Raw genomic sequence first — 24,385 nt, 5'->3', positions numbered from 1 at the left:
TGACCCTCTGGCAAGGGATGGGTGTGGGGAACCCTCTAGAATGGCAGATTGGTTGGAGCAGCATAGTTCTTTCTCCTGGGCAGATCCATGGAGGGAACCCACCCTGGTTTGACCCCCAAGGAACCCCCTGTTGGCCCCTTAATGGAAGGTAGTGAGGCGGAAGAGGAATGGTGGAACTGAGGAGGCCCGGCTGGTAACCCCTGCGGTAGTAGTGGGACCCTCAAACCTGGCTAAAGAGTCCAGCCTCAGCTACAAGCTGGAATTGTTGTTAGCAAGGCCTAGGAGTGGAAAAGGAGAGGTGGACCCATAGGCCACAGACATACCTCTTCCCATGTCCCCACAGGGACGTGCCCTAGACATTCCCTGGGGTGCTGCATTTTGTAGCCCTCAGCTGTATTTGCACCCATTAAATAAGTGGAAAGCAGTTGAGAGGAGGAGGACCTCAGGAAAGGAACTCAGAACTCAGATCAAAGGTAGGATGCCATGGCATGCCTGCTGCTTAGTCGCGTCTGACTCATTGTAACCCCATGGACTGGAGCCTGCAAGGCTCCTTTGTCCATATAATTTTTTCCAGGCAGGAATACTGGAATGGGTTGCTATTTCCTACTCCAGGGATCTTCTCAACCCAGGGATTGAAACCACGTCTCGGGTCTCTCGCATTGGCAGGCAGGTTCTTTACCCCTGCACCACCTGGGAAGCCCCTAAGGTAGGATGGACCAAAGAGAAACACAGTCTCTGCCCCAATCCCAGTGGGGGAGGCAGATACTCAAATAGTTATAAAATGAGGTTGAAATCTGAAGAATTATGAGGTGTTTGCCAGAATGTAGGGATAGGCTTCTAAGCAGGGGTCCATGTGGGTAAAGGCCTGGAGAAGGTGAAGGGGAGATGCTGGGGCCTGGAGTGCCCCAGGGCACAGGCTGTGTGGTTCATGCAAGTGGCTTCTACTTCAGCTTTGTCTCTGGTTGGTACTCAGCCTCCATGTCCATGTTCATCTGTCCACCTCAGTTTCTTCCACTCATCTCCATTGTGTTGGTGATGCCATCCAACCATCTCATCCTCTGTCACCCCCTTCTCCTCCTGCCTTCAGTCTTTCCTAGCATCAGGGTCTTTTCCAATGAATTGACTCTTTGCATCAGGTGGCCAAAGTATTGGAGCTTCAGCATCTGTCCTTCCAATGAATATTGAGGATTGATTTTCTTTAGGATTGACTGGTTTGATCTCCTTGCTGTCCAAGAGACTCTCAAGAGTCTTCTCCAACATCACACTTTGAAAACATCCATTCTTTGACGCTCAGCCTTTTTTAAACTCTCACGTGACTACTGGAAAAACCATAGCTTTGACTATGTAGACGTTTGTCGACAAAGTGATGTCTCTGCTTTTGAATACACTGTCTAGGTTGGTCATAGCATTTCTTCCAAGGTGCAAGCATCTTTTAATTTCATGGTGCAGTCACCATTATGATATAGTGAATTAAATACCTGGGGCAGCGGAGGGTGATGTCCCAACCCCATAACCCTCCTGTCTACTTGAGTTCACTTGTAGCTGCAGAGGGGGTTCCAAAAGAGACTGCCAGCTTCCTGCTCTGAGCCCCTGCATCTCTGCTCTTCTGCTTGAGGGCTTTCTAGGAATTATGAGAGGTGTGTTAATGCCCTCGGGAGCAAACTGCAGCCTGTGGGGGGCAACAGTCACTGGATAAGTGCCCCAGTTGCCTGTTGTCTGGTGGGACTGAGCCCCAGGTACTCACAGTGGCTCCTGCACCATGAGCATCTGTTTTGATTTTGCCCTGTTCACTCTGTCTCTCCCCATTCCCTAACTCCTGCCTCCTGGGATCACATCGCAAATAAACCACCTCACTCAAGCCCTTATCTCAGAAAGTACTGATGTTAAAGCACCCTCATTGGTCCTGTCTGTGTCTGCTGCTGTGTTTTCACTCTTCTAAGGGACAGGGTCACTGCTTCTCAACCTGTCAAAGAATCTCCTAATCTAAGAAAATTGCTATAAAGGACTTAGGGGGTTAGAATAATTTGGAATATGGATTGTAGGTTAATAACAGAATGGAACTGAGTGTTGAAATTTCCTGAATCCAGTAACTGTACTCTAGTTGTGTAAGACAGTGTCCATGGACATTAAAAACTATACACTGAAGTATTTAGGAGTAAAGAGCATCATGTCTACAACTTACTCTCAAATGGTTCCAAAATATGTGATAGATATATTACTGAGAGTGTGAATGGTGAAGCCCATGGGGTTAAATGTTAACAATTGATGAAGGTGGGTAAAGGGTATGTGAGAGTTTCTTGTTACTAGTCTTAAAGCTTTACAGGAATTTGAAACAAAACAAAAAGTTACCAAAAAGACAATGGTCATATCAGTGTCTTACTGGTCATTTGTCTTTGGACACCAGATATCTTCACACACAGGGTACATTTTTACAAGAGATTTGAGAAAAGCAAAGCCTGTATTTTCTGTGACTTGGATAGATCTCTCATGTATAACTTTCTCAGAGATTTAGCAATCAATTTAAATTCCTGACCTTCAAAATAGTAACATCTGCTCTCCCTCACAGGTTCTGATCTCCACCCTGTCGGGAATGACAGGTTACTAGAATATGTTCTTGTCTTGGGTCACAAACTCCACTGTCCCAAAAGGGCAACCAGGTGCATGAGGTGGTCCAGGGGACCCTGGGGAATTCTGGGAGACTCATCATACTGGAAGAGGAGCCACAGGCCACACCTGCAAGTTCCCAGCGATCCCGTTCATCTCTCTCTCCCTAGAATGTCAGCTCCACAGGGACCAGGATTTTAGCCTGTCTTGTTCACAGTCATAATCCTGCTCTTTGACCTGGTTCATAGCAGACACTCAGTGAGTAGTAAATGAATGAGTGAATGCCATGGATTTGCTCCATTACTCAATTGGTTGGGACAATACTGCCAAGACTCTGCCCATCCATCCAATTTGCTGGTGACCCCAGGGACACCATGCCTCCTCCTCAGCTGGGGACAGGACCTGGTCTGGCAGTTGAAAGAGAACAGACCCAGGTTTGCACAGACTTCTCCCTGAAAGTGGACTTACTCTGAGAATCTGCTGCTTCCTGCCCCCCACCCCCCAGGCTCCATTCCCCCTTCTGGTAACAGCTCCCTGATTTTTTTTTTTTTTGGAGAACTACTCCCCTCTACCCATTTCAGTACAAGCAAGGCTGACTGCAGCCCCCAGTGAAGCATGTGACACTAGCCAGAGGAGCTGGCTTCAGGACTTAAGATGGTAAAGAATCCGCCTGCAATGCAGGAGACCTGGGTTTGAACCCTGGGTTGGGAAGATCCCCTGGAGAAGGGAATGGCTACCCACTCCAGTATTCTTGCCTGGAGAATCCCATGGACAGAGGAAACTGGTGGGCTGCAGTCCATAGGGTCGCACACACACACAACTCTCTGCTGCTGCTGCTGCTGCTGCTAAGTCGCTTCAGTCGTGTCCGACTCTGTGCGACCCCATAGACGGCAGCCCACCAGGCTCCGCCATCCCTGGGATTCTCCAGGCAAGAATACTGGAGTGGGTTGCCATTTCCTTCTCCAGTGCATGAAAGGGTAAAGTGAAAGTGAAGTCGCTCAGTCGTGTCCGACTCTTAGCGACCCCATGGACTGTAGCCTACTAGGCTCCTCCGTCCATGGGATTTTCCAGGCAAGAGTACTGGAGTGGGGTGCCATTGCCTTCTCCACAACTCTCTATTGACTGCTAAATTGGTGGGATGTAGGCTTGGTGGTTTCGAGGGGCACTCCCCACCATTTGGATAAGACTGAAGCCAGAATAGGAAAGAACTGAGCCCCTGGATCCAGCTGTGCTTGGAGTCCTGAACTTGTGAGTTGCCCACAAAAATGAATTATGAATTCCCTTTTTTTTTTAAGAAATTACTGTTGTTTTTGTTTGCTTTAGATATTTATTTATTTGGCTGCGCCGGGTCTTAGTTGTGGCATGCAGAATCTTTAGTTGCATCATGCGGGCTCTTTTTATATTTTTAGTTGTGGCATTCGAACTCTTAGTTTTAGCATATGAGAGCTTCAGTCTGCATTGCAGCATGTGGGATCTTTAGTTGCAGCATTCAAACTCTTAGTTGCGGCATGTGGGATCTAGTTCCCTAACCAGGGGTGGAACCTGGGCCCCCTGCATAGGGTGCTCACTGTCTTAGCCTTAAATCAGTGGAGACTGGGTTTCACTCACTTGCTCTGTGTGTGGCCTCAGGCTAGTGGCTTCCCCTCTAGAGCCTCAGTTTCCCATTTCTGATAAGCAGGGACACATCATTGGGTGGTTGTGTCGCAAAGGAAGTGTCTGTCTTAAGTGCACATCCAGGAGACTAGCATGGGGCTCTTGCCTCTGTTCTAGCGTCTGGTTCTGCTCCACCTCTTGTCCTGATACTTTAAGCTCTGGGAGAGGATAAGCTTAGACAACTGAGGCTGGGGACTGGACTCCAGGACTGACCCCTGGCAGTTCAGCTTGGTGACCTGGGAGAAGAGGGCTCTCACAGTCCAGTCAGTGATGGCCAGCCTGGGCACCCACCATGTAGAGTGTTTGAACAGAGCACCTGGATGAATGCAGGTCAGGGGCTAAAGCAAGTGCTGTCAGCAACCCACCAACATCCCTCTACCCCTCCTGTACACCTGCACCCCTCTAATAGCCTGTGGCAAGCACCTGTGCCTCTTTGCCTGAGGGTCTTTACAAGTAGGAGAGGCTGGAAGTGCTGGGGAGTTAACATCTCCAGGATTAATCCTGAATCAATGAGAGATGAGAGCTGGTACATATATGCCACAAGTCCTTCACCTCTTGTATGTCCCACAGTCTCCCAGAGGTCCCTAGGGGGATGGCACACCAATGCTCAGAGAAGCAACCAGCTCATTGACTCCCTTCCCTGGCTCACTTCCCACCCCTCTATCAATTTGCCTAGGATCACCCCCCCGCCCCCCCCAAAAAAACTACCTGTGCTTGAGGGACTTCCCTTGTGGTCAAGTAGCTAAGACCCTGCTCTCCCAATGCAGGGGGCCCAGGTTTGATCCCTAGTCAGGGAACTAGATCCCACATGACACAACTAAGAGTTCGAATGACACAACTCAAGATCCCTCATGCTGCAACTAAGACCCAGCACAGACAAATAAATAATAATTAAATAAAAATATATTAAAATATATATATATATATACACACACACACACCATGTTTTTAAAAACAAAAACCTACCTGTGCTTGAACCTTTGTCTTATGGTCTGGGGGAACCCAACCCAAGATGGGCTGATTCAATTCTATATTCTGTGCTCAAGGCAAAGGGCTCTGTGGAGGGGTTTGTCTAGATGTACCAGGGTCATACCAAAGATTCTCAATATTCAAGCATCCAGTATCCTCACACATCCTGCTATAGAATGAAGGTTTGTGTCCCCTCAACACTCATAACCCTCAATGTGATGGTATTAGGAGGTGTGGGGCCTTTGGGAGGTGATCAGGTCATGAGGGTGGAGGCCTCATGAAAGGGATTAGTGCCCTTCTAAATCAGTCCTGGGTGTTTATTGGAAGGACTGATGTTGAAGCTGAAACTCCAATATTTTGGCCACCTGATGCGAAGAGCTGACTCATTTGAAAAGACCCTGATGTTGGGAAGGATTGAAGGCAGGAGGAGAAGGGGACGACAGAGGATGAGATGGTTAGATGGTATCACTGACTCAATGGACATGAGTTTGGGTTAACTCCGGGAGTTGGTGATGGACAGGGAGGCCTGGCATGCTGCAGTCCATGGGGTCGCAAAAAGTTGGACACGACTGAGCGACTGAACTAACTAAGAGACTCCAAAGAGGGACTTCCCTAGTAGTCCAATGGTTGACTCCATGTTTCCAATGCAGGGGGTGTGAGTAAGATCCCACATGCCACATGGCCAAAAAAAAAAAAAAAAATGAGAGAGAACTCAGAGTTCCCTGTCCCCTCTTTGATGTGAGGACACAGGAAGAAGATGGCTATTGATGAACCAGGAAGTGGATCCTCATTAGACACCGAATCTATCAGCACCTTGATCTTGGACTTTTCAGCACCCAGAACTGTAAGAAACCAATTTCTGTTGTTTCTAAGCCATCCAGTCTATGTTATTTGGTTATAGCAGCCCAAACAGACTAAGACATATCCTTTAACAGTGACTATTTATTACATATGTCTGGACTGCATTCTCACATTGGAGGGGGACCATTGACATAGCTGAGCTCCAGGTAAGGTGTCCTGATCAGTTGGGCAGGAGAGCAGCAGGAGCCCCCTGACGTGGGCAGGAGCACTGTGATACCCACCAGGAAAAGGAAGAGGAGGAGGAGATGGAAGAAGGTCAGAAGTCGCCTGGATGCAGGAGTAGGCACTCTGTGAAGGGAAATACAGTGTTAAATGTACCAGTGGGTGCCACCATGAGCCCTGTCCCCCAAGCTCCCGCACTCATCTCCCAGACGTCTTACTCAGGGTCCGCCTTCAGCATCACATCCTGGAGACGGGGAGATGCTTGCCTCATCCTGTCCTAAAGGTAGAGAGGCACCAGCAGCAGAATGGATGGAAGTGACATGTAATGTGCTCTTTACCTCACTACCATAGACGGGCAGAAATGGGCTTATTTGTCCTCCTTTCCTAGCACCCCTTCCATCCTCAAGCCCCCATGGGGACTTGGAATAGCTCCAAGTGTAGTGGAGGTCTGTCTGTGCCTGCCCTCCATGCAGTCCCCCTTTTCCTGGTAACAGTGGTTCAACTTGGAGAAGAAAGTATCATAACTTCCCACTTCCTGAATTCACAATTCTACCGCCATGACTAGGCATGTGACCAGATCTGGCCAATCAGAGCCCTCCGTCAGCTTGGCTACTGTGATTGGTGGGGAAGCAGGAGTCCGACCTAGAACTTTTGCTGCCTGTAAGTGGGCAGCATTCTCTCCTGGGGTGGGTGAGCCAGTGGGAAGTGAATGTGTAGCGGCTGGGCAGCCATGTTGCTGAGAAGAAATCCACCGTGAAGTAGAGCCCAAGACAGGGAGGGACTGCGCCCTGGCAGTATTTGAAGTCTGACATTCAACAGCACCTGGACTTTTCAGTTAAGTGGATAAAAAAAAAAGCATCCCCCTTTTTGGTGTAATTCAGTCTGGGTTGGGTTGTTGTCCCTTGCCATCGAGATTCCTGAGTGATACACCTGGCTGAGGACCAACTCACCCGAGGCTTCCGGAGCAGGGGTTGTCTTCGGTGACCTGCTATGTGTTTCCGGTGGCTGAGGCCCGACATGAGCATGTCCTGTGGGGAGAGACAGGTGTGGGGTCCTTGGAGAATCAGTGACAGACGCAAACTTGAGGAAGGGCCACGATGGGGGCGTGATGTCATATAGATGAGATTCTGGGGGAAGAGAGAGATCTCAGGGAGAGATGAAGAGAGGGCCAGAGCCCAAAAACAACAACAACAACCCCAAGAGAAAAGAGACATTATTTATTCATTCACTCAACAAATATTTAATGAGTGTCTGTTACATGCCAGGTACTGTTCTAGGAGTTGAGGACACAGTGGGCAGAGAAACAGGCAAAATCCTGGTGTACATGGAGTTTATATTCTAGCAGGAGAGAAAGAGACTATAATTTAATAAATGTATAATGTCAAGATGTGGTAAGTACTGTTAGGTGCTAATTTTCAATTAGTCGTGTCCGACTCTTTGTGACCCCATGGACTACACAGTCCATGGAATTCTCCAGGCCAGAATTCTAGAATGGGTAGACACTCCCTTCTCCAGAGGATCTTCCCAACCCAGGAATCAAACCTGGGTCTCCTGCATTGCAGGCAGATTCTTTACCAGCTGAGCCACCAGGGAAGCCTAAGTAAGAGGATAAGGAGTGATAATGTTCTGAGGCCAGGGCAGGTCTCTCTGAAGAGGTGACATTTGAGGAGAGACTGGAGTGAAGGAGGAGGTGAGCTGGGCATGCATCTGGGGGCTTGGAGATGGGAGCGTATTTGAAATGTCTGAAGAGCCAGCAGGGTAGTGTGGTTGTGGTGCAGTGAGTGAGGGGGAGAGTGAGAGGAAATGAGGGAATGTATATACAACAGAGAGACCCAGAAGGAGAACATTGAGACACCAAAAGAGAAAGAGACAACTGGGACAGACAGAGCCGGAGGTTGGAAGGCCTTCTCGAAAGGCAAGGACCCTGCTAGGACACACACAGAGGGTCCCATGGGTGCATGTGGGGAGGAGTTCACCCCACCTGCTCTCACCTCCAGGCTCTGTCCCCTGCTCTGGGGGCCCCTGTGGCCACACAGCTCACATGGAGCCCCTGGCGTCCGGGCTGTCCTTCGCCCCAAAGGCCCAAGGTCCCCAACGTCCCCCGCCGGGTCCCATTCCAACTCTGCTGGCGTGGGGAGGCTACTGGGTGCCCAGGGCCCCCAGACCCCACCAGGGCCCGGCCCATCTGAGTCCCCCTCGAACTCCAAGTCCTGTTCCAGTGTGCTGGCCTCCTCCAACACCTGCTCAGAGGACAGAGGTCATGAAGGTTGAGACTGGCACCCACGCCAGGGACCGCCAGGGTGGGCCATACCAGGCTGGTGCTGACCAGCTGGGCCTGCAGCCGCCACAGCTGCCGGAGGATGCTGTCTTGGTGGGCTCTGAAGGCCCTCAGGACCTGCTCCAGGGCTGCCCGGGCCTGAGGCTCACTGCGCTGTGCCAGCCCCTCACCGAATGCCAGCAGTGCATCTAAACGCTCAGCTGCCCCACGTAGGTCTGCCTGTAGCGCCTGGGTACACATGGTTGGACATCATCAATACACCCCACCCCGCCGCCTACACACACACACACACACACACACACACACACACACACACACACACACACACACACACACACACACACACACACACACACACACACACACACACACACTGGGTACACATGGTTGGACATCATCAATACACCCCACCCCGCCGCCTACACACACACACACACACACACACACACACACACACACACACACACACACACACACACACACACACACACTGGGTACACATGGTTGGACATCATCAATACACCCCACCCCGCCGCCTACACACACACACACACACACACACACACACACACACACACACACACACACACACACACACACACACACACACTGGGTACACATGGTTGGACATCATCAATACACCCCACCCCGCCGCCTACACACACACACACACACACACACACACACACACACACACACACACACACACACACACACACACACACTGGGTACACATGGTTGGACATCATCAATACACCCCACCCCGCCGCCTACACACACACACACACACACACACACACACACACACACACACACACACTGGGTACACATGGTTGGACATCATCAATACACCCCACCCCGCCGCCTACACACACACACACACACACACACACACACACACACACACACACACACACACACACACACACACACTGGGTACACATGGTTGGACATCATCAATACACCCCACCCCGCCGCCTACACACACACACACACACACACACACGCCTACACACACACACACGCCTACACACACACACACACTGGGTACACATGGTTGGACATCATCAATGCACCCCACACCACACCACCCCGCTGCCTACACACAAACACACAGACACACACACACCACAGGGGCACCAGAGACCTAGGACTGGAGTTACCGCCCCCACCCTTTTCCCATCCAGACATGGGGAACATGGAACAGATCCATTTCCAAGGGAAGCTGGCCTCCACTCCTGAGGCCCTTACCCACCTGCAGCTGGACCATCCTGCTCTGGGCTGACCCGCAGGGCCCCAGGCCTCGCTCCAAGTCCTGCAGCCAGAGGCCCAGCCCCAGAAGACAAAGATGCAGACTGTCCTGCTCAGCCTCCAATACCTCCCGGCCAGAGGTGGGGTGCTGGGGAACACAGGGCTGAGTCAGGGCCAGTAAGCCAACCCGGACCTTGCTCCCACTCCCATTGCACCCAGGCTCTTGCCTTCTGGATACTTCTCTGCAGCAGAGTCCATCTGTGGGTGTGCCCCAAGGCTGCTCCCACCTAGAGGAACTTCCCAGTGGATTCAGGCCTGAGAACGTCTAGTTCAAATTCTCCAGGTTTTCAGGGCTCCTAGAAACTTGTCCATATAGGGCCTGGGGTTCTGGAGAGGGAGGGGTAATGGAACTGAATTACTCCCACAGGGAATGGGGCTGCACCAGGGCCAATGATGAGATAATTCTTGGACTTCCCTGGTGGTCCAGTGGTAGGAACCCACCTGCCAATGCAGGGGACATGAGTTCGATCCCTGGTCTGAAGACTCTACATGCTGTGTGGCAACTAAGCCCTCGCCGCACCTCAACTACTGAGCCCATGCACCGCGTCAAGAAAGCAGCCCCATTATGAAGAATCAGACACGCTGGAGCAACTGAACAACAATAACAACTCTCTGCAGCTAAAGAAAGCCCACATGCAGCAATGAAGACCCAGCACAGCCATAAATAAATAAATAAAATATTAACATATAATTCTCTCTCAGTTGATAAAATATGAAGTAGTAGGTCAAGAATCATTGACTAGGGCATCCCACCCCCCACACAGTTGGCCAACACTTTTCCTGAAGCATTGCCTCATCCCAGGTGTGGAGACCAGACTCTGGGAGACAGACAGGAGGTGGGGGCTGGCCCAGGGGCCCAGGTCACCTCAGCTCACCTCTAGGTGTTTGGCTCCAGCTGACTCCTCAAGAGAAGAGGGCGCTGGCAACCTGGGGAGGCCAGCAACCGGCTCGGGGCCCCTCAGCCCACCCTGGAAATGCTCCGGAGGGTCGAAGGAGTCCTGCCCCAGCTTCTGGGCCTGTTCTGACCTGGGAGGTGGAGGACAGTGATAGGCCCCTGGGTGAGTCTTAAGTGAAAGTGTCCGACTCTTTGCAACACCATGGACTGTAGCCTACCAGGCTCCTCTGCCCATGGGATTTTCCAGGCAAGGGTACTGGAGTGGGTTGCCATTTCCTTCTCCAGGGGACCTTCCCAACCCGGGGATGGAACCCGGGTCTCCTGCATTGCAGGCAGATACTTTACCATCTGAGCCACCAGGTCAGTCTAGGTGCCCATTATTCACTCTACCCCACCCCTGCCCCGGGTTACCTCGCCCATGTCCCCAGAGGGTCTTAGCCACAATACCTCCTGCCCTGCTAATGATCCCACCACTTTGGACCCCGGTTTCTAAAGCCCCAGCCCCTACCTGATGCTCTCCTCTCCAGATGCAACGCAGATTATGTCTCCAGTATTGTCTGGTTCCCTAGGGGCTCCAGGGGGGTGACTGAAGGGCTCTGAGGGGGATCTAAGGCCCAGAGGTGGGGGCTGGGCCATATTTGGGAGCCTGGAGACAGACAGTCGGTGAGGACCCCCAGCAGGAGCCCTTTTCCTAGCCCCAGTCTCCTTGAAGATTTCCTCAGTAGAACTTACCCAGGCCTGAGGCAGCCAGAAGCCCAGGGGCAGGTTCAGCTCCACCTCCTTCCAGGTGGAACCTGGACCCAGGTAATTTGATGCCCAGCTCAGGTGACCCTAGCTCCACTTAACTCCTTCCTCCCTGGTATACCAGTAGCTGACTCTCAAGCTCACCCCACCCAGCTAAGGGGTTTCCAGATATGACCCTGCCCCCTCAAAAGCCCCAAGTTCTGAGCCACTTTGAGACCCAGACCTCTCACCCTGGGAGCCCATGTCTGCTTGTGCACGCACTTTCGGTCGTGTGGGAGTCTTGGCCAACCCCATGGACTGTGGCCCACCAGGATCCTCTGTCCACGGGATTTCCCAGGCAAGAATACTGGAGTGGGTTGCCATTTCCTACTTTAGGGGATATTCCCCACTCAGGGATTGAACCTGTGTCTCCTGCATTAGCAGGTGGACTCTTTATCACAGAGCCACCTGGGAAGACCCCCTGGGAGCTCACACCATTCATCCAAGGTCGCAGATGTAGCACCCCTCAGGAACCCAAATATCTGCCCTCCTCCCCCAACACCTCTAAATGTCCAAAACCAGAGAAAGACTTTTGGTTTTGGTTTATTGGAATGGGGCCTTTTCCTGTGGTTTCCACACAGGTACTGGAAAATAATCCGAGAGGAGCCGCCTCTGCCCCAGAGATCCAAGGTCACAGGGCAGTAGCAGTCCAGAGCGGGAGCAAGCTCGGGAATCTGAGCGGGTCCTGGATCCTGGTGTCACTTGCTGAGCAAAAGCCCAGCGCGCAGCACGCGGGGGACGCGGCGGATGGTCAGCGAGACGCGGGTGCCGCGCACCAGGCGAGCTCCCGGCTGCGCCGAGGGGCAGGCGGCGGCGTTGGGCGGCAGGGAGGCAGCCTCGAGCGCGTCTACGCTGGCTGTCGCGATGCCGTGGAGGAGGCGCGTGTAGGCGGTGCCACGGAGCACCAGCAGGCTGCGCGGTTCGAGCAGCAGAGAGGTGGCAGGCCGGGGCGGCGGCCGGGGCTGCGGGGAGGGTTGAAGGTTAGCGGGTCCCCAGAAATCGGTGGCGGGGGCAGACGAGAGATCAGCAGGTTTGGGGGTTCACGGGGAGAGGGTTAGCGAGCCCCAGGGGCAAAGGCTGAGGGGCAAGTGTGCTCCTAAGGATCGAGGCTTTGGAATGAAAATCCCAAGGGCCTGGGCGAGGGGGGGAGGGGCAGGAGGAGGAAGGGGGGTGGTGGGCAGTCTTTTGGTAAACGGTAGGAACTAGGCTGCAGATGGGGGCGTCTATGCATCTAAGGAATCTGCAAGGGGCTGGGACTGAGGGATCAGCGGTCCCAGTAAACTGGGCTGAAGACTTGGCTGAAGCCAGGAAGTGAGAGAGAAAGGAGCAGGTGTGGTCTAGGGGGATGTGGAGGATCTCAGGATGCTTTGAGGACCCCAGCAGAGTGGGAGGGGCAGCAGCATGTAGGATTGACAAAGGGAGCCCCTGGACTTCCCTGGAGGTCCAGTGGTTAACTCTGTGGTTCTACTGCAAGAGATGAAGGTTCCATTCCTGGCCAGGGAACTAAGGTCCTACATTGTGGGTGGTGTGGCCAAATAAATAAAAGTTGGTGTGTTCTTTTTAAGGGAGAACCCTAAGGAGCAGCTGTGACCAGAGTGTTCAGGGGAGTTTCTATGAACACTGGGGTGTCAGACATGCATCAGAGAGAGAGGTCAGGGAAACTGTTGTCATGAGTAACCCTCACAGAAGGAAGGGGGCTTGAGCAACGAGTCCTGGGTTGAGGTGCCAAGGAGAATCTGGAGGTGTCCTGTGTGACAGATCACATTATTGGAGTGGGAGGGAGGAGGTCAGTATTGGGGTGGCTGTGCAGTGGCCACTGAGAGTCAGGGTGTCTGGGAGGATGTCAGAGACACCTCTCAGAGGATGGTGTAGGGGTATCAGAGTATCAGTGTCTGTTGGAGAACTGGGGAGCCCTGCCTGCGGTATTGGAGCACTCACTCTAATTATGTGGAGCCAGGACATCTGTAGGGTGTCAGGATAGTCACTCAACAGGTGGGGGTACTGGGGTATCTGTGGAGATCATGATTTCTAGGGCACCCTTCAGGCAGATGGGTGGGGTCTCTGGGAGGCTGTGGGTGCCCCCCATGAAGGGGCAGAGGTAAATGGGTATCACAGGTACCTTGTAGGTGGGTGAGACTGGGGCCTCTTGGAGGATATGGGAGGTCGGAGCGCCCACAAGTGGCTGGGGCAGCATCTCAGGGCCCACCTGCTCTGTTGGGTCATCGTCCTCTGGCTGTCGAGGCTCGTAGAGGTCCAGCACGGTGTGAGAGCCCAAGCTGATAGTGCTGACGGTCGGGTAGTACAGTGGCCCGTCCTCGTGGGGCTGAGGAGTGGGTACCAGGGCTGGACGGGGCAGGAGTCCATACCCCCCCCAACCCTCCGGGGTGAAAGGGGGTCTCCCCAGCTGGGGACAGGGAGGCAAATGCTTGGTTGGGCTATGTGAACTGCTTAATGAGAGTGGACGTGGGTCAACATGATGCCTTGCCCCGTGGTGGGTCTGAGGTCTGGGGGGCGGGGTCAGAGTGTGGTTACCATGATGCCCTCCCCAGGCAGATACTGGTTTACAAGGACGTGGTTGGCTGGGAGACCCCCAAAAAGGCTGAGGTCAGACACTTTGTCCACGTAGCGCTGGAGCCACGGTGGCAGTCGCTCAGGAACCATCCCCCTGGGATGGGGGAGCCCACCTGGGGGAAGGTAATGGGGCACTGAGGGCACCCAACCAAGGAGCTCTGGCACATGGAGCCCCCATTAGGGGGATGGGATACCCATTAGGGGTATCCCAGTGGTTGGTAGCACTCTGATCTCCTCAGGGACCCCTAACTCTTTGGAGATTCCCAGTCCACTCTTCAAAGCTTTCCTGCTTCTCCAAACCCTAGAGATACCCCCCCCCAACCCATCAGGAAATTCAAACCCCTCAAGACCTCTACTGACCTCTCAGAATCCTCCTGGCCCTTGGGATCCCTTGAACCCTCAGGGACCCCCCACCTTGCCCTCAATGTCCTGAGACTATCCAACCTGACATGCCTACCCCAGCCCAGATCCCTAAATCACCTATGCTAACAGTCAGGGACTGTAAGTCAGGGACTTACCCCAGTTCTGTAACTTCCTCCCGGAGAGCTGGGTCCACTTTGGCTTTGGGGCATTGAAGACCTGGGATGGAAGGGTGTCAGTCCTTTTTCAAGGACCACCCTCTCTGATTCTCCCACCCAGGCCAACAAAGGGGTTTTTACCTGGGGTGGAAATGGATCATCTCAGTGTTTGTGCGATCATTCTCTGGGATAGTGTTCCCAGGATTTTGTTGTTTGCCCTTTCCCCTTGTGGAGGCCAGAAGCCTCAAAACTGACCCATGTCTACCAGGATTGAGGAGGGGCTACACAATCAGGTTCTGAATCTACCCAGAGCTCCGGGCTGGATTGGGCTCTTTCAGCCCAGCAAACAGTCCACATTCTAATTTTCTGATCCCTAGGCTATCTCAGGACAGTCTGAGTTCTGGAACCTCCTTGTTCCTATTGCCTGGGGGAGAAAATGTGCTAAACTGGGTTATTCAGTACAGTCAAGAGAGTACTTTGAAAATTCTCTACTGCCAAGACCCCAAGGGTCTAGAAAGGGTTGTCTCAAAGAAGTCTAAGAAGGGACTTCCTGGATGGTTCAGTGGCTGATTCCACACTCCCAGTGCAGGGAGCCTGGGTTTAATCCCTGGTCAGGGAACTATTAATAGATCCCACATGCTGCAACTAAGAACCCACACACCACAACTAAGACCTGGCACAGCCAAATAAATACTAAAAAGTAAAAAGAAGAAGTCATACTTCCTTGGTGGTCCAATGGTTAAGAATACACCTGCCAATGCAGGGGACACGGGTTCGATCCCTGATTTGGGAAGATCCCACATGCTGCAGGGGACACTAAACCTGTGTACACAACTACTGAGCCCACACACCCTACAGCCTGTGCTCTAAAACAAAAGAAGCCACTTCAATAAGAAACCCGTGCACCATGACAGAGGGTAGCCCCTACTCTCCGCAACTAGAGAGAGCTTGTGCACAGCAAGGAAGACCCAGAGCAGCCAAAAATTAATTAATTAATTAAAAAGCATCTTAAAAAAAAAGAAACCTAAAAAATCTTCTTATTTCCTTCATGGTAATGGAGCTGGGATGGATTGTCTCAGTAGGAAAGTCTGAGCTCTCAAGCTAACTCATTCCTGGGACTCAAACAAGATAGGAGTAGTTGAGACTGCACAGGGCAGGTTCAGGATCTATAACCAAGGCTCTGGGGCTGCAAAGGGCTATCCCAGTGCATGGATTCTGAACTTTGTAAAACTCTTCTTTCCCCAAACCTTAAGAATAGAATACAGACTGTACTATCTAACACAGGTGGTCTGGGCTTGGTAACCTTGTTCCCAAGGCTCTGGGTCTATACTGAGCTATCAGCGGAGGGAAGCATTTACTCTTAACATTCTGAGGCCTGAACTATCTCAGCACAGAAATCTGAACACTGTAAATTCTTCATTCCCCAAATCTCAAAGGCCTGAACTGGGCTCTTTCAGCCTATGTTGTAACCTCCTTTTCCCTATAACAGTAGGAGGATTGGGTTGTCTTAGCACAGGGAGCCTAAACTCCATAATAACCACCACCTTTCTAGGAATCAGTTTGGGAAGTTCCCTGGTGGTTTAGTGGTTAGGATTCAGCGCTTTTATTGCTGTGGCCTGGGTTCAGTCCCTGGTCGGGGAATGAGATCCTGCAAGACATATGACTTGGCAAAAAAAAAAAAAAAAAAAATCAGTTTGGTTTCCCCTAAGCCTCCTGGGAAAAGCTCTTTCACCAGGCCCCAGCAAGTGTTGAGAAAGGAATAGGGAAGGTGAGGGATGGGTGCTGGGTGGCACTCTCCTTTCTGCCAGGATCTTCACTGTGGCCTTGTGGGCTCTCACATGAGAGCTGGGGATTGGAGAGGGATCTGGGAAGAGGAGAAAAACAGACCAGCAGGGTGTTGAGGTCACCTGTCGAAGCAAATACTCCTCCTCTTCCTTGGAGATGAAGTCAGGGATGTAGTAGATTACAGGTGGTGCCTAGGACAGAGAGATCCCCCTGAAGGTGTGGCCCTTCCACCCGCAGACTAGTGCTAGCACCCATGCGCAGCCCCTCCTCTGGAGAGTAGCTCAGGATGTCCCCAGACAGGCCAGTGCCTTAAGTCAAGGGTCCAATGACTATTTGGGGGATGAGGAGGTGGGGGTGAGGGTAGGGCTGGACCCTGAGGATAAGAATGGAGAGGGAGGGGGCAGTCCCAGCCCACAAACCCAGGAGTTAGCCTCTCTATCCATCTCCACTCGATCTCCTGCCCTCTAGTCCCCACCTTCACCCTCTGCGCCCCCAGTCCTGACAACCTGCTCCACCCTGAATGGTTCCAGGGCTGGGACCCTGGCATCCTGATCCTCCATCGACAGCAACTCCAGGTACCCGGTCAGACCTGTGGGGAGGGGAGAACATGCTGAAGTAACCAAGCCTGCCACCCTCAGACTACAATCCAGCTTTCTGCTCTTACCATGGGCCACAGCCTCAGCTCAGACCTCTAGGGAAACTCTCTTGGTTTCTAAAACCTAAGTCCTCAGTATCTCAAAAGCCACTCAGTGCACAGCTCCCACACTTGCCCGGACACAATGGGCACCCAGAATACTCCCCCAAACTCCATCCATCAAAGGTCCATCAAACTACACATTTCCTTTCTCAAGCTCCCACAGAGAACAGCCTCTGACTCCATCCGCCGCCTTTGCCAAGAGCTCCCCACATATCCCCCAAGGCTACACACTAGAGTCCCTTTAAACACCTTGATTTCAGACCTCATCCTAAAAACTGCCGTGCCCTGACAAAGCACAGCACAGCATGCATGCCTAAAAACTGCAATCCTGGTTCTCTAACAGTGTTCAAGGTCTTCATAGATTCTCCTCCCTCCTCAAGCCCTTTCAGACGCTCCATTCTGAGCACCCTTGTACCCCCAATCTAAGCCTCCTCAGACATACTCATTTTCAGTCTCCTCGGATCCCCCTACTCTAGACTCCCTTCAGATTTCTCTTCCGGAGGGCCCCTTCACTGCAGTACCCCTGGACCTGTGACCCTGAGTCTGATTCCTTTCACGCCCTGAATCCCCTGGATCCCCCGACTCTGTCTTCTAGAACCCCACATTCTGAGCTTCCTCAGACTCCCATATGCGCTTCCCTGGGTCCCCACTCTCAGCTCTCTTGGACCGCCATCTCCACCCTCGACCACCCCTCAAACTGACCGTCCACCAGTGACCCCTCCAACATCCAAATTCAACATCCCAATTCCTTTGCCAGCCACTTCCGCCCCACATGCCCGACGCAGGCATCTCCAGACCAATGGGAATTCTCAAAGGCTCTAAAGCTCCGCCTTCCACCCAATAGGCGCTCTCACACAGTGTCGCCCCGCCCCCACCACCCTCGTTCGGTGATAGGCTATGGCTCCTGGCCTTTGAGCCACTGGACCCTTCAGAGACCGAGCTTCGTCTGGACCGACCAATCAGAGCTTCAGAACGGAACCCGTCAACACAGCGGAGCGAGCCCAGAGTGGAGGGGCAGCCTTGGACGCCCACAGGGAAAACGCGAGTGTTGGAAGGATACCTCCACAGGTTAGGCCACCCTATATACGAGCCGTAGGGAGACGAGATTGAGGGAAGGACTTCCTCTGCCATGCTCCCCTAGTAAAGGTATAGAAGCACGGCCGTTAACTCCCTAAACACCGACCCCACACACAGAAAGCCATAGAAACGTCTTTATTGAAGAGGATAGGAGTCATGCTGAGTTTGGGGACATGCAGTGAAGGGGCAGTCGTGAGCTGTCCTTGGTTTTCAGGGCCCCAGGTCTGCTCTGGACACCCTGGGCCTTCAGGGTCTCCGTAGGCTTCTGCTGGTCTGTCCAGGGTGCTCTGAGGTCCTTCAGGGCCAGTAACTTAGATTTGGCGTTTTGGACCTGTGACCAGAACGTAGATTGAAATGGGGGCTCCAGGATTTGGGATCCCCTCAAAGCCTCGATGCCCCTCGTCTATTAGAGAGGGAGGCTTGAGGATTTGGGGTTCCCTTGGGACTGGGGCTCTTAGAATTTGGGTATCTTGAGACCCATGGACTCAGCGCATTGAAGTCCTCTGGTTTCCAGGGATGAGAATTTCTGTTTGGGGGTCTCCTGGTGCCTATGAATAGGGTTTGACATGCCCTGGGTGCCTAGGATGCATATCCTGACTACAGTCTCCTCCATCTCAGGCATAGGGACTTCCATGGTTGGGGGTTTCCTGGGGGCTTGAAATCGGATTTTTTAAATTTGGGATTCCCTGGGGATTTGGGGTTCCATGATTTGGGGGTCCTGGGAGTTAGGGTTTTGGGCTCTCCTAGGGGCTATAGGAATTAGGGGCAGAGGGAAGTTTGGGACATGTACTCTGGGGGTTGGGATCCTGAGTCCCAGAATGGGGCCTCCAAATTTTGGGGTCCCCCAAAGGGGGAAATCATTACTTAAAAAATAGAATTTTCTGGGAGCCTGGCCAGCACAGGTGCTGTGGGCCACATGGGGTGGGCTTCATACAAGGCACTGGGGGTTTCTTGAGGGTGCAGAGGATAGGAAGACTTGGGGGTCCTGTAATTAGCACTTCCAGGACTGTTTTGGCATCTGTAAATTGGGGGTGACAGTGGGCTGGTTAATGTGGGTCTCTTCTTGAGGGGTAAGAGTAGAGGCTTTTGTTAATGGAGGGAGTCTCCGATTGCAGTCTAAGGGTTTTGGGGTGACCATGGGAGTCACAACATCTTGACAGGACTGATATTAAATGTGGGTCTGTTACTCTTCTCTGGAGATGTTTCTTTCAAGGGGGTTTGATGTGGGGAGGGTCTTTGTTAATAGGGAATGGTTCTGCTCCAGTGACTAGTGACTCAGGAATGTTCTACTGTGGAGCACTATGTAGAGAAAGTCACCATCATTTGGGGTGAGATGGAAATCTGTTAACTTGGGGGTCTGATCTGAGGGGTGGGACTAGCCTGAAGGTACTACACTCAGGGAATCTCTTTCTGGGTAACACAGGGTCTGTATTTGGGGGGTCATCATGGGGGAATCTGTTAATAGGGCCTCAGTGATCAAGGGCTGGCTAATGGGGGTCTCTATTCTGGATGTGTTACTGGGAATCTCTATCTCAGGGTGACTCTGGGGCTCCTTGTGTCAGGAGACGCTAGAGGGGGGCTCTGTGTCTCCGTCGGATGTCCAGAGCCTCTAAGACTGCATCTCTGCCCTCAGCATCCAAGGAAACCAGCAGCAGAAGAGCAACCTGGGGAAAAGAACTGTGTCACACCCCAGTGCAGGGTGTGGGAACATCTGGATCCATCCCCACCCAGCTCCTCCCCAAGCATCTGGGATTTGGCCTTTCCGGGTTCTGCCTCCACCTCTCTGGTTCTCTCAGGCTCCTCTGGAGCAGAGGGTATTCTGTCTCCCTTGTTTTTGTTTAGTCACTCAGTTGTGTCTGACTCTTTGAAATCCCAAGGACTGTAGCCCACTCCTCTGTCCATGGGATTTCCCAGGCAAGAATATTGGAGTGGGTTGCCATTTCTTTCTCTAGGGGATCTTTCTGACCCAGGGATTGAACCCGTCTCCTGCTTGGCAGGCAGATTCTTTACCACTGAGCCACCAGGGAAGCTCTTACCTGCCTCTTAAAAATTGAATTCACCAGAATTCATGGTGGGGCCTCATTCTCTAAAGACTGTTTCCGGGTAAGCTAACTTAAGTCCTAAGTTTTCCTAACCTCTATTTCCAGCCCCAACCAGAACTCCAGACCGTTCTGTCCGGTGGCCTGGTGGATGCCTTTGCCTGAATTATCCCACAGAAGAGGGGACCAAGGGTTGCTATGCACCTGGAGATGGAGTTCTCTGATGCGATGTCCTTTGGGGTCCGGACTGTTGTGAAAGTGCGTTTGGGCTGCGTCACTGAAGAGAAGGGCAAGGTCTCAGGTGATGGGATGACAGACCCACTTCTGTCCTCAATATCCACCCAGACTCCTTGTCATTAATATTTATCTACATCCCCAATATCCTACACTCCCAACAGCCATCTAGACTCTCTTGTCAATAATATTCCCTGTGTCCTCTGAGATCTACCCATGGCCCCAGTTCCTGCTCAGAGCCTTGTTAACATCCTCCTCTCCATAACACCCATCCTTTTGGGGGTCCAACTCATCATTTTCCTGGATCCCCAATTAAATACTGGAGATTCTGTCACCAGCATATACCTAAGGACCCATAACCTTACTGCCAACCCCCAAACCACATTCCTCCTCACATCCAGCTCGCAACTCACTCGTCACTTGATGCACTTTTTTGGCTCCAACATTGTCCCCAGGGTGGTCAGTGGATCCACCAATCCTGCGGAGACACGAGAAGTGGGAGGAGTCAGAGCCACAAGTGGCCAGGGTCTGACAGGAGCTGAGCCGCAGGGGGCCTATGAGGAAAGCGCTAGGGTATGGGGGTAGGTGTCCACTCTGTCCTCCTGGTCCAAGAGGAGGAGACATCTAAGGTGGGTATCAGGGCTCTGGGTAGTACCCTGGGTGATGATCAGAGTCTGGGGCTCACCTCTGAATTCGAGATGCTGGTGCAAAGACGCCATGCTTCGGGGGGCAGGTGAAGTACCGGACACCAAAGACAGAGCCATCGTGCTTGCCGGTGGGCTGGTCTAGCTCGATGCCATACCAGTACCCTGCAACAGGAGGGTGTCAGGATGCCTTGAGGCCCTACCTGCCCCCCGGCCCAGAGAGCGATCCTTACCTGGGGCGAAGTCTGTCTTCCCGTAGAAGCGCACAATCCCTTGCTTCTGGCCAGCGACAAGGACTTGGTCTCCAACCTCAGCCTTGGCTCCTTCGCGTTGCTGCAGGCTGCCCAGAGATGGGGATGATGAGGGCTTCTTCTTACCTGGGGGTGGAGGGGGCAAGGGGTGAGGGTGAGGCTTCCAGATGCCAGCCCAGGGGACGCCGTGCTGCCCAGAAAGCTACAAGGTAGGAACTCTGTCCTGGCTCAAATGACATGAACTGCAGAACCTTCCTCTGAAATAGGAGTGGGGGAGGTGGGGGGCTTGAAAGAAAACAACCCCAGCTGCCAGAGAACTGGGGTTGGGGGCTTTAGGCCTGAGAGAGAAAACTGAGTCAAGAACCTAAGAACCCCAAAACTTTCTCAAAGTTAAGGATGTTGAGACCAAAGGAAAAACTGAGTGTCAAAAGTCAGAAACTATCCTTTTAAAATGAAGGAGGGGAGGAACTTTCCTGGTGGTCAAGTGGCTAAGACTCCACACTCCCATTGCAGGGGGCCCACATTTAATCCCCAGTCAGGGAACGAGATTCTGCACGCCACAACTAAAGATCCCGCACGCTGCAAGGAAGATGGAAGATCCCACGTGCCACAACTAACACCCAGCACAGCAAATAAATAAGCAAATAAATAAAATATTTTTAAAATAAAAATATGAAGAGGGGAAAATAAATAAATAAAATGAGGGAGTTGGGTCTGAGGATAAATCAAGTCACTAAAGCCAGGAACCCCACAGATTCTTCCCTAAAACTGGGAGAAAGCCTTTGGGTCTAAGGGAAAGCTAAGTCACAGGGGGTGGGGAGCATGTACAGGTCCTTCCAAGAACTGGGTGGGACCAGTACTGAATCAAAGGAGAAACTCAGGTACAGAAGTCAGGGACTCAAGAGTTTGTCCTCTAAAATGGGAGTTTGGGCCTGAGGAGAAACTGAGTCACAGAAGCTGGGCTACCCACAGAATATCCTCAAGACTGGCTCCTGTCACCCCATGGGCTCTGCCTGACCTTTGTGTTCCCTGCGGCCCTTGCCAGTGACACGGGAGAAGTCCATTCGGGGAGTCCGAGGTGTAGAGGTGACGGATGAAGGAGGTGCGTCCACTGCCTTGGAGATCTTGGACACAGAGGCAAAAAGACCTGGGGGGACAGAGCCTGGGCTGGGAGTTGTCCAAGCCTCTGCCCCCTGCCCCCTGCCCCATCATCACCCCTGACCCCACCACTCAGTCAGCAGCATCACTACTGAGTGGACCCCAGTGGGACTGACCCTGCTTGGGAGGGCAGATGAAGTACCGGACACCCCCAACACTGCCATCATTCTTGCCCTCGGGTTCATCCAGCTCCACGCCCACCCACTGGCCACTGGCGAACTCCGTGGTCCCGCAGAACCGCAGCGTGCCCGTCTGGAGAAAACAAGGGAGAATATGGCTTGGGCGGGCCTTGGGAGGCCATGATAAGATCACTGGCACAGGGAATTCCCTGGCAGTCCAGTGGTCAAGAGTCAGCACTTTCACTGCTGAGGGCTCATGTTCAGTCCCTGGAGATCTTGCAAGCTGCACAGAGTGGCCAAAAAAAAAGAAAAAGATCACTGGCACACAAGCATCATGGTGGAGTGGATGAGGGAGCCCCAAACTCAAATCTCAGCATCTCAGCTTGGACATCACCATTCACTGGCTATGTGATTTAACCATAGCCTCAGTGTCCTCATCTGCGAAATGGGAGCAGAAATTGCACCCACCTTACAGGGTTGTTACAGAGCTGCCCTGTCCAATGCAGTAAATAGCCACTAGCCACATAATGACAATTTAACTGAAATCAGGACCTCCCCCATGGTCCAGTGGTTAAGATTCCATGCTTCCACTGCAGGGGCTATGGGTTTGATCCCTGGTCAGGAAAGTTCCAGATGCTGAGCCAGGTGACCAAAAAAAAAAAAAATTAGCTAAAATTAAAATATTTCCCCAATTGCAGTAGCCACATTCCAAGTTCTTAATAACCACATGTGGCTTGTGGCTACTTCACTGGACTATAAATACACAGAACATTTCCAATCTCACAAAGTCTATTGGACATGAATGCTACAGAGACAGGAAAGCCCTCAGTACAGGGCTTGGTGCTGAGTAAGGGATCAGTAAGTGCTGACTATTAGTATACTGTCACTTTGGTAAAGGGACGGCATGTGCCTCAGTGTTACCTCTAAAATGGGGATAACAGTCCACCTCAGAGGCTAGTTATCTGGTGGAAATATTTTTAATATATGTGACATTGCTTAGCTGCAGTGAGTGTGGTTACTATCATTTGTGTGAGGTTCCTTCACTGCTCTAAGCCTCAGTTCCTTGTCTATAAAATGGGCTCAATAATAGTGCCTCCTTGGGAGAATTGGTGTGGGGATCAGAACAATGGCTGGCACACAAAGGGCACTTGGTGTTCGCCAAGCCCTGTTCTAAGGGCTTTACTCATTTTAACTAACTTAAACCTGGGAAAGAATCTAAAAGAGAATGGATATGTGTGTATGTGTAACTGATTCACTTTGCTGTACAGTAAAGCAAACTAACACGACATTGTAAAATACAAATTCATTTTTAAAATAAACCTCATACAACCCCCTGAAATGGGTATTATTAGCTTCATTTTACAGATGAAGAAACTGATGCCCAGAGAGGTGAAATCACTGGCCCCACAGCTGGCAAGTGGCAAAGCTGAGATGTGTCTGAGCAAATCCTAAGTCTGACTTTGTAACCACTGTGCTATGCTGCTTCTATCCAGGCAGAGACTGTTATTACATGTCTCCAGACAAAGGTTTCACCACTCTGGACTTCTTACAGTCTTCTATGTTGTAAAATGGAGAGAGTCAACCCCTCCTGCTTTCAAAGCTGGCACACTGATTTGATTAGATCATGTACAAGAACTTTCCAAAGGGGGCTAATGCATGCAAAACTCTTGATTAGGAAACAATGTGTGACTTTATGGCTTCTCACTGTACAAAGAAACAAAATTCAAAGTCACTGCAGTGGCCTGCAGGTCTAGTGTAACCCAGCCCCTGCTAACC

General features: G+C 52.0%; 3 protein-coding genes and 1 long non-coding RNA gene across 13 annotated transcripts in view; 1 reads left to right on the top strand and 3 right to left on the bottom strand.

The window, feature by feature from the left end:
• Window positions 1-6,150: 6,150 nt before the first annotated feature.
• SYNE4 (spectrin repeat containing nuclear envelope family member 4) lies at window positions 6,151-11,369 on the bottom strand. Its single transcript, XM_081517046.1, has 8 exons — window positions 11,242-11,369; window positions 10,714-10,864; window positions 9,783-9,926; window positions 8,561-8,755; window positions 8,231-8,489; window positions 7,200-7,303; window positions 6,468-6,526; window positions 6,151-6,375 (listed from the first exon to the last, which is right to left on the bottom strand). The coding sequence occupies exons 1-8, from the start codon at window positions 11,367-11,369 to the stop codon at window positions 6,195-6,197; spliced, it is 1,221 nt and encodes a 406-aa protein (XP_081373172.1). The 3' UTR covers window positions 6,151-6,194.
• A 674-nt stretch (window positions 11,370-12,043) lies between these two features.
• On the bottom strand, window positions 12,044-17,842 carry ALKBH6 (alkB homolog 6, nucleotide demethylase). Of its 8 annotated transcripts, none has more exons than XM_081517084.1 (7): window positions 17,774-17,842; window positions 16,897-16,959; window positions 16,513-16,581; window positions 14,606-14,666; window positions 14,049-14,200; window positions 13,723-13,839; window positions 12,044-12,478 (listed from the first exon to the last, which is right to left on the bottom strand). In XM_081517084.1, the coding sequence occupies exons 2-7, from the start codon at window positions 16,948-16,950 to the stop codon at window positions 12,215-12,217; spliced, it is 717 nt and encodes a 238-aa protein (XP_081373210.1). In that variant the 5' UTR covers window positions 16,951-16,959; window positions 17,774-17,842; the 3' UTR covers window positions 12,044-12,214. The 8 variants fall into 8 exon arrangements, with proteins under 8 accessions (XP_081373210.1, XP_081373209.1, XP_081373208.1 ...); XM_081517083.1 differs by having other exon boundaries at window positions 16,897-16,966; window positions 17,781-17,842; XM_081517082.1 differs by having other exon boundaries at window positions 14,606-14,746; window positions 16,897-16,979; window positions 17,790-17,842.
• A 175-nt stretch (window positions 17,843-18,017) lies between these two features.
• LOC145515791 (uncharacterized) lies at window positions 18,018-22,003 on the top strand. Its single transcript, XR_014061013.1, has 3 exons — window positions 18,018-18,155; window positions 20,312-20,504; window positions 21,846-22,003. It is a non-coding gene; the product is annotated as an uncharacterized LOC145515791 (long non-coding RNA).
• Window positions 18,285-24,385, bottom strand: part of CLIP3 (CAP-Gly domain containing linker protein 3) — a 17,407-nt gene continuing 11,306 nt past the window's right edge. For all 3 annotated transcript variants that reach the window (XM_081516977.1, XM_081516978.1, XM_081516976.1), the window contains 7 exons: window positions 22,607-22,742; window positions 22,351-22,479; window positions 21,315-21,458; window positions 21,123-21,246; window positions 20,851-20,915; window positions 20,408-20,480; window positions 18,285-19,828 (listed from right to left, as the gene is read on the bottom strand). In XM_081516977.1, coding sequence (XP_081373103.1) covers window positions 19,774-19,828; window positions 20,408-20,480; window positions 20,851-20,915; window positions 21,123-21,246; window positions 21,315-21,458; window positions 22,351-22,479; window positions 22,607-22,742 — 726 coding nt within the window. In that variant the 3' untranslated portion in view covers window positions 18,285-19,773. The remainder of the gene's footprint in view (window positions 19,829-20,407; window positions 20,481-20,850; window positions 20,916-21,122; window positions 21,247-21,314; window positions 21,459-22,350; window positions 22,480-22,606; window positions 22,743-24,385) is intronic.

Source organism: Giraffa tippelskirchi, chromosome 7, assembly GCF_054371585.1.
Source record: "Giraffa tippelskirchi isolate mGirTip1 chromosome 7, T2T-mGirTip1v1.2.pri, whole genome shotgun sequence".
In the NCBI taxonomy this organism is placed as follows: domain Eukaryota; kingdom Metazoa; phylum Chordata; class Mammalia; order Artiodactyla; family Giraffidae; genus Giraffa; species Giraffa tippelskirchi.
Note: the sequence above shows the minus strand (reverse complement) of the source record. Positions and strands in the feature narration are given on the sequence as shown.